Genomic DNA, 17653 nt, shown 5'->3' with positions numbered 1-17653 from the left:
CCCACAGCTGAGCCCTGAACACCCCCTTTTCCCTGCCAATGCACACACAAACACACCTTCAGTGTAATCTTGGCATCCACCATTTCTATCTTCATGGGAATCACCTCAGGTACCATTTCGTCCTCGAGGAAGGGTCCGAGGTTGGTGAGGGAGGACATCAGGAGCTCTGCACAAGAGCTGTGGATCAGGATGTGAAGGAACCCATTCTGGACAGCGAGAGGTGAGTGCACAATGGCGCTCGGTCCTATTTCAAGTCGTAAGCACACTTCTGGCTGGGTCTGATTAGATTCTGTGGCTAAGAGCTTCTCTACGCTTGGATCCCCTAGAGGCACAGAAGAAAATCATAGCGGTGGAGGACTGGATGGTATCGGCCATAGGCTATAGGCCTTTAGGAGACATGCAGCCTACAAAGCCTTTCATTGCTCAGGCACTGGATGAAATCCAGTCCATGATAGTAGTGATCAGGAGTCCTGACTGGTGTTCAGTACAGATGTGAAATGAGTTTGAGTCCAATTTTCAAATGGACAAGTATCCACATCACAGAATCCACCAACACAATTGGCCACCTCAGTGGCAGTCACGTGAGCCCCCAAATTCACCCCTCTGCTATGTCAGCTCCAGACCATTTCAGTGTTCTTGAGGACTCCACAGCACCTAAAATCTTACATGTATCAGGCAAAACTCCACTCTCTAATTAGGGACGTTTTCTACAAGACAAGAGGCTTTTGCATTCCAATTGAATGCTATGTAATTCTGTGACTTTATTATGCCCCCTAATGGCAAAAGGATGTATCGCTATCAAGGGGTATCACTAACACGGTAATTGCTACTCTTTCTTTCTTTCTTTCTTTCTAAAGATTTCTAAGCTTGAACTCAGTGCTGGTGAAACACCCCAGATTAAACACACACTGAGTCTGAAGATGTCCGTTTATCCACAGCACAGATAACAGCATCAGGAGCAGCAGTGCAAACTTCCCCACATAGCTTCTGTAAGCATTATTAATTATATGCATTACTGTAGCATCTAGGAACTCCAGTCAAGAGTCAGGTCCCAATTGCAGTAGGCACTGTAGAGACAAAATCCCTACTCCAGAGAGCTTTTAGCCCAAGAGGTCACTATCTGACCTAGATGGAGCCACCTTTAGGCATGATGGAGAAGTTCAGTCTCCAAGGCCAATTCGATCCTTGGTTTCTCAGCTGAGGTTACCAACAAGGGGCCCCACTAGTGTTATAAAGCTGGAAGGGACCACAGCAATCATCTAGTCTGACCTGCATAACATAGGCCATAGGACTGCCTTGCATCGATTCCTGTTTGAACTAGAGCATGTCTTTTAGAAAAGCACCTCATCTTGATTTAAAACTTGCAAGTGCAGGAGAATCCACCACGACCCTTGGTAAATTGTTCCAATGATTAATTACACTCACTGTTAAAAATTTGCACCTTCTTTTAGTCTGAATTTGTGCCAATTTAAATACCATACAAAAGTCCAAGTGTAGTACATCAACACTATCACCATTATCAACCAAACTTGTAATCTCATAAAAAAAGATACCAGGTTAGTTTCACAAGATCTATTTTCCATAAAGCCATATTGATTGGCATTAATTACATTACTCTACTTTAATTCTTTCTTCATCAAGCCCTTTACCATCCACTCCATTATTTTGCCCAGGATCAATGGCTGACCTGTAATTACCCAGGTCAACCTGTTTACTCTTTTTAAATATTGGCAAAACATTAGATTTCTTTTAGTTCTCTGAAACTTCCCCAATGTTGGAAGACTTATTTAAAAAAATCAGCATTATAGTCCAGTGAGTTCCACTGCCAGTTCTTTTAAAACTCTTGGATGCAAGTTATTTGAACCTGATGATTTTAAAATGTCTAGCTTTAATAACTGCTGTTTAAATATCCTCCTTAGTAACTGGTGGAATGGACAGTATTTCATCATCATATGGTGTAACTATATCATCTGTCTTTTTCCCAACTATAGAAAATACATTTATTGAATATTTTTTCCTTTTATGCATTATTATTGACAATTTTTCCATATAGGAATGGACCAATAGCATTGTTAGGATTCTTTCTATTCCTAATATACTTGAAAAAGTCCTTATTGTCCTTAGCTCTGCTAGCTGTAGATTTCTTCTTGTGTCATTTTCCTTCCCTTATCAATTTTCTACAGTTCCTAGCTTCTGCTTTCTATTCATATATACATCTCCCCAATATATTTTATAGCTGCTTTCATTTCTCCTCTAAACCAGGTTGTTTTTTCAACCAATCTAGCCATCCCTGAGAGTGGAATTGTGACTTTTGCAGCATGTAGTGAAATGTTCTTAAAGACTTCCCAATTATCATTCACATATTTCTGTTTAAACTCTTGCTCCCAACTGATTTGTCTTATAATTGTTCTCAACATTGTGGAATTGGCTCTTTTAAAGCACAAGTATCTATCTATCACTGATTTAGACTTTGTTCTGTTTGGACATAAAAGCGTAATCAACTGTGGTGGAGGAAGCATGATGTGGCCACCTGTCCACTGGGAACTGAGATTGGATTGAGAGCCACCAAAACAGCCATGGAAACAACTTTTGGACACTGGATTTGAACCACTGAGACAGAGGCTCTCAATATTGTTAACATTTCACATACATTGGTACTGCACATGAACACTGAAAACAATATTTATAGTTCATGGCTCCCTAATAACAGCCAGTGACTGACGCTCTGGTTTCAAAGCCAGCAGATCCAAAGGCCAGCATCTTACCCACACAGCTGCTTTGTAGATACTGCCACATTCCAATATTGCCCAACTGCTCTACAGTAACCTCCATAACTTGTACAGCAAGTGACAGATCATCACCTCTTGCCTCTATCCCGCAGTTCACCTCATTCATTTTCAGCACCAGAACAGAGACCTGAAACGGCAAGTCACAGTACCACTTGTCAAAATAGCTACATTACCCCCTTTGCAAGCTTCCTTTAAAGAAAGATTTTACGGAGAAGGAGGAAAGAAATCTGACCAGCTGAAGGCTAGGGTCTTCTCCACTCTGAGAAGCTGAGCTGTTCATGTCAGGCGTCCCTCTATCCTTATCTTCTGCCATTGGGCTCGCTCTGCTGCCTGCATCATGAAGGTCCTGAAGAAGTTGTCCCGGGGTGAGGGAATCCAGGCTAGGCTCTGAAAACAGATTATGAATACTCAGATTCAGTTCCACTTTGCCACCTTCCTGAAAACCATCAAAATCATCTTGGATTGATTTAATTTAAAGATAGGGAGCTCAAATGACACATTTATTGTAATCCCCAACACCACACTTTGCCCTTCTGCAGCACCTTTACAAATATTCCACCTACCTATGTACTTCTATAGCACTAATCACCGTAATATCCAAGTGCCTTAGAATTCTAACATGAATACAAAAGGATCACGCTGCTGTCCTTCTCGCCACCACATCCCCTTCTGAAACCCAGGAGGGCTGTCTCTTTTTGTTATATTTAAGTGTATTTATTTGGGGGAATGGTAGGCTGAAGAAGTGGGTTCTGAACATTGTGTTCTGCAGGTCCAGAGATTCATGGTCATTGTGATTCTTCCCAAGAGTGATATGTATAGTCACAGACCAGCTGCCCAGGGGCTGCCTCTTGCAATCAATCTCAAAGTTGGCACTCCCATTGTTCCAGAGGAACATACCCATTACAAGAAATTATGACCATGCAGAGTGAGGCACTCATGTAGTGTGGGTCCAGCCATGAAGGGCTTTGAAGAGAAGGACTTTATATATATCTTGATTTTAGTAAAGCTTTTGATACTGTCTTGCATAACCTTCTCATAAATAAACTAGGGAAATACTACTTAGATAGAGCTACTATAAGGTGGGTGCAAACCTGGTTGGAAAACCATTCCCAGAGAATAGTTATCAGTGGTTCGCAGTCATGCTGGAAGGGCATAACGAGTAGGGTCCCACAGGAATCGGTTCTGGGTCCGGTTCTGTTCAATATCTTCATCAATGAATTAGAGGATGGCATAGAGAGTACACTTATAAAGTTTGTGGACGATACCAAGCTGGGAGGGGTTGCAAGTGCTTTAGTGGATAGGATTAAAATTCAAAATGATCTGGACAAACTGGAGAAATGGTCTGAAGTAAATAGAATTAAATTCAATAAGGACAAATGCAAAGTCCTCTACTTAGGAATGAACAACCATTGGACACATACAAAATGGGCAATTGCCTAGGAAGGAGTACTGCGGAAAGGAACCTGGGGATCATAGTGGACCACAAGCTAAATATGAGTCAACAGTGTAACCCTGTTGCAAAAAAAGCAAACATCATTCTGGGATGTATTAGCAGGAGTGTTGTAAGCAAGACATGAGAAGTAATTCTTCTGCTCTACTCGGCGCTGATTAGGCCTCAACTGGAGACTTGTGTCCAGTTCTGGGAGAGACATTTCAGGAACGATGTGGACAAACTGGAGAAAGTCCAGAGAAGAGCAACAAAAATGATTAAAGGTCTAGAAAACATGACCTATGAGGGAAGATTGAAAAAATTGGGTTTGCTTAGTCTGGAGAAGAGAAGACTGAGAGGGGACATGATAACAGTTTTCAAGTACAAAAAAGGTTGTTAAAAGGAGGAGGGAGCAGAATTGTTCTTCTTAACCTCCGAGGATAGGACAAGAAGCAATGGGCTTAAATTGCAGCAAGGGAGGTTTAGGTTGGACATTAGGAAAAACTTCCGAACTGTCAGGTTGATTAAGCACTGGAATAATTTGCCTAGGGAGGTTGTGGAATCTCCATCATTCAAGATTTTTAAGAGCAGCTTAGACAAACACCTGTCAGAAATGGTCTAGATAATACTTAGTCCTGCTATGAGTGCAGGAGACTGGACGAGATGCCCTCTCGAGGTCCCGTCTGGTCCTATGATTAATTAATCAAGTCTCTTAACTTCCCTGTGAGGTAGGTAACTATCCCTCCCATTTTACAGATGAGGAAACAGAGGAAGTGACTAGTCCATAGTCATGCAACAAGACTGTGGCAGAGCTGGGAATAGAATCCAAATCACCAAAGTCCCAGTTCCATGTTTTAACCCCTCTCTAGAATTAACTCCACATTTTGAGTGTGCCAGTGACCATATCATACAGATACCAGTAAGGTTCTCTTAGCCTGCACTTGCCCTACAGCTTCTTTCATGGAGAAGGCATCTCAAAAAGCAGTATCGGAGAGATTCACACAGGGTGAACTGCCCAGGAGCGAGTGACCGACAGGATCAGTTAGAGACAGACATAGTGGGATCCCTAGTATAAATCACTCCATTAGCTACATCAGAGATCAATTTGGCTGTGTGAACTAATAATGGAAGAAAGCATACAGGCAGTTCTAGTTACCAGGGTCCATGAGCATCACGAAGCCATCACTGCTATCACTGTCCACAGACAGCCTGTCCTCAGGGCAGTTTCCGTCTAGGGAGGTGGCATCAAAGGAATGCTGGGATGCAGTCCTCTTCATGGAGAAGAAATGCATTCGGCGGCTGCTGCCGCCCACAGGGGTTGCTGCCCCCTCTTCAGCTTTAGTCACAGGCTCCCTACCAAAAACCCACAAAAACAGATAGCTTAGCCTCCAGGCACTAAATTAATTATCACAGTTACACTATTTCTATATTAAACAATACAATGTTATCAGCACAGCTTGTGGCTTCATTTAGAATGGTCAGGGATGGAATGGTGGGCAAAGCGGAGTGAAACAGAAAATTTAATCCTATTTATCCACAGCAGAGACAGTGACAGTGCAAGCTTCCTGCAATGCCCCATCCAGGCATCTCAGTCCCCTCCCGGAGGGGCCACCTCTGCAGGAGAGAGAAAACTCTTCAGTTCGTGCCTTCTCTGCTGTATCTACCAGCATGGGGACCTGTTATATTTAACCTAATAGTGGCTTGTGTGGACACCTGTCTACAGGGACTCAGACTGAGATCTACCCAGACATTTCACCAAGGCCACTCAACAGCCATCAGGTAACTAGGATTGAACTAGCAACCTGGAGATGAAACGCTCCAAGTCGCATTACCAACTCGCTGCACTATCCCAGCCACCCTAGTCCCCAGCTCTCTGTATTACCTCGTGAAGAACAATTAGCACGGGACCAGCTGTAGACACCAACTCACTAAGAACTGAACTGGGAATCACCAACACATCCCAAAGGCAGTTAAACACCTGTTGGTTGGTCAGAATTTTAGGTCATGGCCAACCTGGGCTGCACTGCACTGATAACAAAGAAGTGAAAGGTTCCTGTATCCCTTGAGCCATCCAGTCCTCAGCAGTCCTTACCCACTGACGAGTCTTAACTTCCTGCACCTCCTTCATATGGGGGACAGAGAGAAAGTCACAGGAATAGTGAGAAGGGAGAAGTGGGCTTACACTTTCAGGAGGGGATGGTTAGGAGTCTAACCATACAACACCTGATACATGTTAGTCACATCATTTATTGCACTACTAGAAGATGCTCAGATACTACCATGATAAGCGCAGTATAAGAACCTACATTGAATAGAACAAATATTGGATTTACCTACACTACCTAGAAGCATAGATTCAAATTTTTGCAGTAGCATCTACAATATACAACACAGTTTACTATGCACCAGTGTTTCAGATAAGACCTTAAGAACCAGGGTCCTGCCTTCTCTTAAACATTAGAATCATGAGATCTTTAAAAAAAGAATAGGGATTTGCCCAGGCATCCTTGACCAAAATTCCTTCCTACTATTGCACAGCAAACTGCCTGCTGCCCTCCACCCCAGAAGTGGCTACGTTACAGCAATGAAAGGTGCTAGAGACTATGGGAAGTATAGGATCTTGGATCCAAGCCACAAGCAAGAGGAAGGAAGCAGTCAGCCAACATTTTGCCCCCTTCCCAGAAAGTGAATGGCCTATAGTTTTCAAGTGTAGAGTCAGAGGGAAAGATGGACTTCTAAAGGGGAGAGGAAACGTGGATGTGTCACTGTTAAACTCCACCCCCACCTCAGCTTTGCTGTTGCTGTTCAGAAGGGTGAGAGGAGAAATCACTCACTTGGTTGGGGGTAGAGAGAGCATTTTCTCCACGGTAGAAGCCATCTTCTCCCGGCTCAGGCTGAAAGCATCTTTAGTTATAGACATGGCTTCCTTTGTGAGGTCCATGGTCACGTGCAGGGCTTCCTTAGTGGCATCCTTAGTCATATGCAGCGCGCTTGATAATTCTACCTCTAGGTTCTTCAAGGGGATGAGTTCTGCCTGCTCCTGGAGAAGGTCGTCTCCACTCTCTAATGGCAGTGCATCTGAGGACTGTCTGGAAGAAAGGGCAAGAGTGGTTTGAGGGTGGCTGCCGGGCTCGCTCAGTCTCTCTGTATCCAGGGCTTCTACGGCTTCATGTGCTTCCTCAACTGGGCCCCTCTCCGCCATGCTCTTGCTCTGTGGATCTGCTGGGTCAGCTGCTCCCAGAGCTCCATCACTCAAGGATCCAGGTAGTCTCTCTGGCAACACAGTCATGCTCACATCCGTGTTTTCAATCCCGCTGTCTTCCAGGACTTTTGAGGGGCTGCTCGATTCCTTCTTTGACCTGGCATCTGATTTAAGCTCCTTCTCTTCAGTAGCCAGCCCCTCCCTGCTGTCTGAGGGTGAGAGCTCAGATTCTATCAGGCTCGTTGTATCAGAGTCCATGGACCTGGGTTCCGAGCCAGAGCCTGGGATGGGATGCATCAGCAGGGCCATTTCAGCACTGTTGAACATGATGCCCATACATGCCGTCACGGGTTCTAACGAAGATCCAGTCAATTCCTGTGTATCTTGGGCCAATTGCACCTGCAGTGTCTGCAAAATCTCCTTCATCCTGAGCAGCACCAGGTATTGGTAGTGGTTGAGCCGCATTTTCACATGAGCGGTCGAGTACGCAAGCATGTGAATATCCGCAGAGGCTTCCATCTCTTGAGCATCCTCTCTGCCATCATCACAGTCACATTCTCCCAAGATGTCCTTTGCCTCCGGGACCTTATTAATGCTTTTCAGGTCCTGCTCAGTCTTTGATCTTTGGCAGAGCCCAGGCTCTCTGGTATGGTCCTGGTATTTGGCATGATTACTAAAACTAGCAGAAGGCTTGATTTTCAACTCTGAGGCAGCAGAGGCCTGCAGCTTGGACACCTGAGCTTGCTCCCATCTCTTGGGAAGGCAAGCCCAAATGGACAGGGGGAAAGGGTCAATAAAGTTAAGGGCTCTGCCCTTTGAACTCTCAGCCCCCTCAAAGTCCAGGGAGATCTGGGTGAAGTAAACAGACCACAGGTCTTCAGAAGCGGAGGTCCTCCAAGTTGAATGGGCAAAGCCAGTGCATTTCTGGGCTCTGGCTTCCACCTGATATGCATGGCGTAAGAAGAGGGTGTGGAGGATGCTGAAGTTGTCCTGAGACTTTGGGAACTGGGTGTAGGTGGAGTGGAAGAACTCTGAATTGGCAAATCTGCGAAAGATGTTCTGGAGGGCTGAGCAGCTGCAGTGAGGGTCATAGCGCGAGTTGGTGGCAGTCATCTCCAAGGTGTGAATGGAGAGGGCGTTGGGACGGTCCCGGTGATCAGTTACTTTCTTCTCCACCGGGATACTAAGCTTCAGTGAGGGGGAATAAGTAAGAAGGGGAGAGATAAGCAGCCCATTCTATGAAAGTATATTGCACTCAGCACAGTGGTATCTGCGCTCTCTCTTAGCACATATTCTGAGAATGACATACATTCAGAACAACTGTTTTTTTAAAGTGTAATTTGTTCTGAAAGGTGAAAAGGTGCCAGCCCAATAGCACCAGTGACTGAAGTCCTTTATTTATTAACCACAGCTTGGGCACCAACAATGCAAGTTTATCCCATCCTGCTTCCACCCGTGTGCCCACATCTGGAAGGACCCACCTCTAGGGGAGAGAAGGGAATTTTGTCTCCAAGGCCCATTTGGGCCTAAGCCTGCTTTCCACGACTGCCAAGAACAAGGCTAGCCAGCGCCAAAAGCAGTTGGATTTCAGTGCTGTAGACATTTGTCCACTGGGCACTGTGTGAGACTCGCCAGCTCATTTTATATAGGCCAACAGCCATCAGACAGCAACAACTTTCAATTACTACTGCTTTAACCGTCTTCGAATTGGCAACCTAGATGAGAAAGACACAATATACTACTACACCCTTTAGCCATCCATTCCTCCTCTGAAGCACCAACTTTCCTGCTTGCTCCAGGCTGGCTCTAAGCATGTGTTCTTCCATCCACAGATCACAAATCTAAATTAGCAGCAGTAGGGGCCAGTCTAGAAAGGTGGAGTTTTCATTCTCCTCTCATTCTGGGCTGCCATTGTACCTTGGTCTCTCACTTTTACCTTCAAGAAAGGGAGCAGGAAACCACTGCAGACTAGGGCAGGAAGGAAGTGAATGGTACCTTCAGCCTAAAGCCATCCAGTCGGACATCAACATGCTCATCCAGCTTTCCCGAGTCCTCCAGCTTGTAGATAGCTTTGAACTGCTCCAGGCTGCGATAGAGATCTAGGAAGAAGAGATTCACCCAGAGCACGCTCACTGCATCCAGAGTAAACATCAGGCCATTCAGCTGCAGGTACAGGTTTGGGCAGGGAACTGGAGAGGATGAGAAAGGGGCAATGAATGATGACTCAAAGAAGCTGAAGTGGTTTGAGCATGGCTAGCTAAAGCCTTTAGAGAAAGCATTCACCACAGGCCAAGAACATTAGGGTGGCAGGGGAAGAGACCACACACAAACTACACTGTAATACTGTCCACTGGTAAGGCTGCCTCATATTCAAGGATCTTCAAGTGCTTTATGGACATTAATTAAGATGCACAACACCCCTGTGAGATGGATCCCTATATCAAAGGGAGAAACTGAGGCGCAAAGGCAAAGTGACTCAGCCAAGTTCACACAGTGAGTGAGTGGTAGATCCAGGCAGAGAACTCAGATTATCCTGATTCCTGCACTAGTGCAAAGAAAAGAACCAGGAGCCCAAGACTTGAACAGATAGAAACTGGGGTATATTTTCAGTAAGCACGTCGGCAAATTATTGTCACACAAATTTAATCCTCCCTCCTAGGGGGAATTTACCCAGGATTCCAGAAGAGTGCAAAAAATCAATATATACAAAGAGAGAGGAACATCATGAGACTAAACAAGAACAGAGATGCAGAGAAACTGACTCCCTAAGTAGCTGTAAGGTGATTATGTATCAGGAGAGTTAAAGATGGGTTGGTTCCTTCGGAAGTTTACCAAGTGAGGCGCTAACCTTATTGCATTACCTGGAAATTCCTGATTGTCTGGGAAGTAATACTCTGTGAACTCGATATGAATTGCAGAGACCTGGTCTGGAAGGTTGAGGGATTTCCTGCTGCAGGAAAGCAAGGTGGAAGGTTTCTTACTCTGCTGACCAGCTGTGGAAACCTGAACAACAAAGACAAGTAGTTGCACTGGAGTCAGTTAGAAAAGTAACTGTTCATATAGCACCACCCTTTCCCACATTCATCCTCTCTCAAAGATTTATTCCTGAATCAAAGGGGCTCAGTTTACAAAATCAGAAAAATTGTCTTTCAAATTCTAGTCCCTCCAACTCAAACCGAGATCTGAAAATCCAGCTGGGAGCTTTGAATTTTCATGCCTCCTGCATCACCACCGATACAAGATGGGGCAAGGAGACGTTAATGGACAGTTGTATGGATAGAGACCAGGTAGGTGGGTGAAGTAGTATTTTTTAGTGGACTAACTTCTGTTGGTTGAAGGGACAGAAGTTGGTCCAATAAAAGATATGGCCTCACCCACCATGTCTCGCTCAGATCCTGAGACCAACATGGCTACAACACTGCCAACAAATTCTATTAATGACATGAGGCAGAACAGAATCCATCTCACTCTCTCGAAACTCTGCAGGGTTTACAGGAGGGGAGTGTGTGTGTGTATATGTGTGTGAGTGTGTGTGTGAGAGAGAGAGAGACGGACAGTGTGTAAAGTTTTCTGAAGCATCTGGTATTGGTCACACTGTCAGAAACAGGATTCTGGACTAGATCAATCTTGGGTCTGATCCAGCCTGGCAATTCCTATGTTGCTGTCAGTGAAGACACTTACCAAGAAACCCTCTCCCAGCCTCACTAATTTCTCAAATACATAAAACATCATTTGCTCAGAGCTGGGCTAGGGTTTGATCAAGGTGTGGAGGGAAAGCCTCCCCAGCTTTGTAGTGTGGGCTTCAACAGAAACTCAGCAGTTTTGGCTGCAATTTGCTTTGAGTTTTGGGGTTCTTTTGAGCCTGTGTTTAGTTCAGCAGATATGAGCAATATCTAACAGAGACCTGCCAGGATCCATGAATGCTGCAGCTACAGATTCTTGTTTGGCTCTGGTTGCACACTAGGGTTTTCGTGGTTTGTGGTTTAACATGGTATCAGATGGAATTGTTCCAAAACTAAGATTGTAATCTGAACGATGGATGAGAGCCTCCTCCTGACCTGATGAATGTCTAGGTCATCCACTCGGACTACCATGCAGCTGGATCGGAGACGGTTCCACGAGGGGTGCCGTAGCGGCAGTAAGCTTGCAGGAGGTGCCAGTGTTTGGAAGCAGCCTTTCTCTGGGGGGCTTTTGTGAGGACTGGACAAAATGTCTGGGGGGGAAAAAAGTTAAAAATCACATCAGCCACAATTTAATTAATCTCCTTAGAAACCAGTTGGAGCTGTTAAACATCACACCCACAAGAGGTCTTTAGGAGGCACATGTGTTTATTGGTTAGAAATAATGGTCCCAGAGTTGGATACAAATGGGCAAGACTATGTAATGAAAGCCTATGGCTTTATGAGAAAAGAATACAGTCAAAGATCTGTGTACCCTGTGGCAAAATCAACCTAAATTCGGCAGCAAAGACTCAAGGATTCTGTGTCACTCAGACAGCTTCACATACATTCAAACATAGAGGGGTTTCCTGGACTAGCTATGAAAATGAATACCACAATCTGTCCAGAAGTCCCATGTGTCACTCATTTGAATATTAAGTTCATTGTATTTTACTCTGTCCCTATATTTGCAATTTTTCATGTGCCACAGATTTTTGTACTGATAATTCATTGCTGCATTGTACAAGTTGCCAGGGGCCAGAGCTGGAGGTCTGCTGGGGCATGATTGACCCATCATCTGCTTTTAGAGGAAGTAGCCCCTGTGGTAGGGGTGACTATCTTTTGCCCAAATCACTAGTAAGTAAGTCTGTTAATCTCTTTCATAAAGTGGATACAACTGAAGGAAAACCCCCAAATTAATCCAACAGTGCTACCTGGTTGCTTTTTGAAGGGGGACCTTGGAGTCTTAGTGGATCCAGCATTAATTTCTTCACAGTGCTTCTCCATCTTGCTTTGAAATTCATTCACCAGCTTCTTTGCCCACTCTCCCCGAGTCTCCATGGTCTCACAGTACTTCACCCAATGCTTGCAGGAGTCTCCTGCAGAACAAACAAACAAGGTGGCTTTTGAGAGGAGGTTCTTGTGGCTTGGATCAGCACCTGACCCCTTAGCACCCTTACTCACACGTGCACCTTTTAAATGCTCTCCTCCAACTGGGACCACCACTGACATCTGGCCATGGAATCCTGCATGTGACTCCCTGTTAAACAATGCAGGCTTCCCCATAGCACAGCTGCCCATGCCTTCAAGGGTTCCAGATTGAAGAGTTTCTTTGCAGGTGCCATTTCTCCTCTGTAAGACTACCACCATTTCCACTGTGAGGGGTCCTGAGTTACACACAACTGCTGCTGGGTTCCTCCTAGGCCTCATCCCTTACACTGAAGCCCTTTCAAGCTGACCAGCCTCATATAGGAACCAGATCCACAGCTTAGGCAACGGGAAAGGTGGGGGGATTTAACCTTATGACTTTATGACAGAGAGCAAAGTGTTCCCTTTCTTGTAGCCTGGTTCCTTTTCTCCTTAGGGGTAAGAGTGCCATTCAGCCATAAAGAAGTGAATTGGGTTAGCCCTGCAAAGAGAATTCAAGTCACAAGACCTCTCTGCACAACCTTCCTCAGTCTTACCTGCCTGCTTCAGCCCACAGTCTTGTAGCAACACGTTTCCTCATAATCTCTCTTTTTATCCCCTTCATGAATGAGGAAAGAACAAACTCCCCTTACCTGTCCAGTGGAAGGGATAATAGTCAAAAGCCATTCTCCTGAAGGTGAGCTGCATTGCACCTCCCATCACCCCATGCTTTGAGGAGCCTGTGGAAAGACAGAATAAAGAACATCTGCGTATCAGCTGGGCAAGCCAAGTCCTAACTGAGGGGAATTCAGAGCAACTTTGCATAACTCCCTGAGCCGCTACTGTACCAGCATCTCACTTCGGTGTTAGGGGGCACTGTACTGCAAGCAGTACCGGTACCTTCTTTTACACGAAACGTAAAATCTTGCTCATTAAAGGATTCCACCTCCCTTTTTACACCAGAAGATGTCAATCCTGGGGCCGCGGCTAAATTCTAATTAGAGTCATTGCTTTCTCTCTCTCTCTCTAATATTCCCCCTGAGGTTTCAGTTGGCTATATAAAGTGGTGTTCTCCATGTGCTGTCCTGAATAGCTGGGAAAGAATTGATAAGCACTGCTGACTAGTTGCCACATTCCATTCCAGAGGTGACTGCATTTCTGTGATGCAGAGTAATCCCTGTATATATATATATGGTACAGTTTGCAAAGCACTTTGGGATTCCATGGTATGAAAGGGGCTATATAGAAGGATACCATTTTAAGGTAAGATGCAGCAGTGATTATACTTCCTTTTAGGTTTGGCAGCATCTCCTATGATCATCTAGGCCAGGAAACAGACAATGGAATGAAACTGACTAACCATTAGTGCCATCAAGAAAACTAGGGCACCGCACACAAAACTGCATAGCACCCCTGTGTCACTGGCCGTTACGGTTCTCACCACTGTAGCCAACAATATGGTAACAAAATAAAGAGGACAACGCAGCTTTGGGCTGCAAATGCTGAGGCTTTAAATCACAGGGTTTATTACCAGCCTGTTCTCTCTATATGGCTCTGATGAAAGTCCAGCTGGAATACTGTGTGTACTGCAGTTCCAGGCAATTCAGCAACAAGAAAAGGAGACAAATTGGAGCAAGGTCAGAGAAAAGCAACAATAATTATCAGAGGGCGTTGAATTATGAGGAAAGATTTATAGAAATAAATATCTAGAGCTTGGCTAAGGGACAACCAAGATTGCGGGGGACTGGAAGAGGGGCTACTTCAACAGGGAGGGAGAGGAATCATGCAGTATGGCCCACTGGGATAAACTAGGAGGAATGGGATTAAAATCAGGAAAGGCCAATTTTAAACTGAATTATTGGGAAAGCACTCCTGGCAGAGAGATCTGCTAGACTGGGGAATGGTCTTGCAAGGAAAGTGGGGGAAGCCCCATTGCCTAGCCCATTTAAAACTAGGCTAGCTAAACTACCAGAAAATAAATGGTAAGGAACAATCCTATACTGACCAAGTGAAATGAGCTATTAGACCATCTAATCTACCTCTTTGTTTGGTGACAGATTGTTCCCTATTGCGTATTCTCTAGTGCTTTGTCCAAGCCAGTGAGAGGACTTCCACTCCTCCCCCTAGGAAGCTACACCACATATGCAAGTCTCCTGGTACTTAGGACAGTGTCACCCCCACAAAGAGTGAGCTACTGACACCAGCCACACTGTGATATGCTAACATTGAACTCAGAAGTGCAGAATTAAATGCACGTGCACACATGAAAAAGAAGTACCCCCCATGATCTGGTTTATTTCTTTCTCCTCCAGTCTCTCCCTAGTGCTGCTCTTGGTTGGGTACCTGACTCCCGGGTGTGGCTGTCATCACAGATGTGCAGGTCCAGACGGGAGATGAATAGGTGGTAGGAGGACTCTTTCATGTCATACTTCTCAAAGTACTGGCTGATGCTGCTTGCATTCAGACTGCCTCCAAATGTCTGGGACCAGGACTGGTGGGCACTAGGAGCAGGTGGTGTGGTCTAGAATACACAGGAACATGTTCTTCAGGTACCAGTACATCATCAAAGGAAAATAGGGAAGCAGATTCTAGTGCACTGGAAACAGCTTATGTTTACACCCCACAGTGAAAGAGCCTGAATAGCGTTCCCCAAATAAAAGGTCTCTGACCAGTGGTTCTAACACAGCATGTATAAGGAAAGAACCAAACGTAACTGAATAACTAGAATTTATGATTATCAATTTGATCTTGAGCTTCCGTTTCTGCAGACATAGACTTTGCAAAGCTTAAAGCTGTTGCAGGTCCATCAATTGATTTATAATCAGTGGAGGCAGCAAGGTCCAGCGGACAGGGTACCAAACAGGGAGTCAAGATATCTGTGTTCTATTCTAAGCTCTGCTGTGTGACCTTGGGAATGCTCCATGCCTCAGCTTCCTAATCTCTAAAATGGGACTAATGATGCTCACTTATCTTTGGAAAATGCTTTCCAATCTATGGATGAAAAGGGCAATATTAGCATTATTATTTAAAGTCCTCTTGGCCTTATCTCACAGCACTGTTTGCAAAAACCTTCTCTTCTGCAGTTCCTGCTATCTGGAGAAACATCCCTTTTCTCACCTCATGCTCTCTGGCTCTTTGCAAATCTCTGCTGGAAACGTCTTTCATCCTTTGCCTTGTACCCTTTAATTTCACTTTCCTTCTACAGCAGTTATTTAAACATCTCTCTGTTATTTAACTTTGCTGAGTATTTTGAAAACTTCTTTTTAAAAAAACATTTGCAAGGGTGGGGGGGGGGAGTTCAACGGCTAACAATGGAAGGAGGGTAGGAGAAACAGCTGGTTAGAGGTTAAGAAATACAATGAGCTGTGTGTGCTGCAAACGAACAATACAAACATCTCAGAGCACTGCGAGCCCCCTCGCAGGATACTGAGAGAAAAAATGATGATCCTGAAATGGGCTGATCTGTGTTCTCCCCTGAGCACCCCAAATCATGACAATTTTTACAAGGTTGGAGTGCCCCTCATATAGATTTTTATTTTGAGAAAGGAAGTTGGAGACGGGAACTTCCTAGCAGAGGCCGAAGAGATTATTTCCAGGATATATTCATTATCTGTTATTACCAAAACAAAATCTATGGGCCCCCTGACACCTTGTGATAGTCCTGCCTCGAGCAGGGGTTCTCAAATTGTGGGTTGGGACCCAAAAGTGGGTCATGACCCCTTTTTAATGGGGTCGCCAGGGCTGCTTAGACTTGCTGAGGCCTAGAACCAAAGTTCAAGCCCCACTGCCCAGGGCCAACGCCCGAGTCCCAACACCAATGGTCGGGGCTAAAGCTCTGGGAGGCTGGGCTCAGGCTTCGGCTTTAGCTTTGGGCGGCTGGTCTCAGGTTACAGGCCCCCTGCCTGGGGCTGAAGCCCTTGGGCTTCCCCTCCCCCCCCCCCGCGGTGGCAGGCTCAGGCTTCGGTCCCGCCATTCCTGGTGTTGTGTAGTAATTTTAGTTGGTGGAAGGGGGTCACGGTACAATGAAGTTTGAGAACCGCTGGCCTAGAGGATCACAGAATTTTCCATCTCTTTTTTCCCCCAGACCGATTCTAGCCCATGACCATTTGAAAATGTTCACTGATCATTTTTGGTGGTGGGTGCAATGCCTGTAAGTCATGTTTTTATCCCAGTGGTGACTCCATACCCATGTGTGCCCAAGCTTACACCAGCTGAGCTTTTAGGACTTCTCCCAATGCTCACACCCATAAGGGGTGCTGACAGGACTTTTGGGAAGCTGCACAGATTACAGCTTTCCTACCTCTTCCCGTCATCAGAGAGACCACTCGGCAGCAGGCACCCATCTGTATGTGTATATGGAGAATCCATGCTGCCTTTTCCATGTCTCTTCCTTTTTCCCAGGACGCTCATGCTTAGGTGATAGCTGCTTACCAGGACAGGTTCTGGTGCCATACTCTTCCTCTGCTGGGAAGATTTCTCCATGGCTTCACTCAAGGACTCTGCATACTTCATCATGGCTTTCAGCTGAGAGTCTGTCAGCACCCAGAGCAAGTCGTCAAGGAGGAACATCAGCTTAGATGCCACCACGTTGCAATCTTTGGTCTGAGCCAACCAAAGAGAGAGCAGCAAGTTTAACATAACAATTTTAACCATACACATTTATTCCTCTGGGGACTTGTGGATTGTAGCAGCTGCAAAATATGTCACTTTAGAAATCATATGAGATAAAATAGGGTAGAGGGAGGCCATTCATCTGCCTGAGAGGTGTCCAGGGTACCCCAATATTATTCAGTGGGATCTGTTGTCTCAGCTGAGCACCAAGCTAGTCAAATCTGTCTCCACCTAAGGAGGCATGTGCCCAACTGCACTGAAGGAAGAGTGGAGATGCAGGAGGTTTATTCTTTCTAATCGACACTTCATCACCTTTCTCCTTCTCCTGTTTATAGTACAACTAAGTCTGGCAGTGATGTAAGCACTCAATAAGAGAGGACACAGCACACTTTTACATGACTGTGACAGAGGATTATTCACGCACTTGCCCTGCTGCATGCATTCCTGAACTAAGAAATGAGCTGTTCTGAGTACACAAGATAAGAGCTCAGCGTGTACCTCACTGAAACCACAGAGCAATACAGCATCTAGGGCTCTGCTTTTGTGGAGAAAAAGC

At 45.3% G+C, this 17653-nt stretch overlaps 1 protein-coding gene across 3 annotated transcripts in view; it reads right to left on the bottom strand.

Moving 5' to 3' along the window:
* The window catches only part of BLTP3A (bridge-like lipid transfer protein family member 3A), a 57380-nt gene that overhangs the window by 8103 nt on the left and 31624 nt on the right, over positions 1-17653 (bottom strand). For 2 of the 3 annotated variants that reach the window (XM_073320332.2, XM_073320333.2), the window contains 12 exons: positions 16918-17088; positions 14830-15007; positions 13140-13226; positions 12294-12458; positions 11479-11633; positions 10282-10423; positions 9416-9609; positions 7053-8608; positions 5375-5571; positions 3022-3176; positions 2766-2916; positions 57-322 (listed from right to left, as the gene is read on the bottom strand). In XM_073320332.2, coding sequence (XP_073176433.1) covers positions 57-322; positions 2766-2916; positions 3022-3176; positions 5375-5571; positions 7053-8608; positions 9416-9609; positions 10282-10423; positions 11479-11633; positions 12294-12458; positions 13140-13226; positions 14830-15007; positions 16918-17088 — 3417 coding nt within the window. Of the gene's footprint in view, positions 1-56; positions 323-2765; positions 2917-3021; positions 3177-5358; positions 5572-7052; positions 8609-9415; positions 9610-10281; positions 10424-11478; positions 11634-12293; positions 12459-13139; positions 13227-14829; positions 15008-16917; positions 17089-17653 lie in introns of those variants that run through there. The other variant, XM_073320334.1, reaches the window with a different exon arrangement.

Source organism: Lepidochelys kempii, chromosome 21 (genome assembly GCF_965140285.1).
Source record: "Lepidochelys kempii isolate rLepKem1 chromosome 21, rLepKem1.hap1, whole genome shotgun sequence".
Classification (NCBI taxonomy): domain Eukaryota; kingdom Metazoa; phylum Chordata; order Testudines; family Cheloniidae; genus Lepidochelys; species Lepidochelys kempii.
The sequence above is the reverse complement of the archived record's forward strand: the minus strand, read 5'-3'. Positions and strand labels throughout refer to the sequence as shown.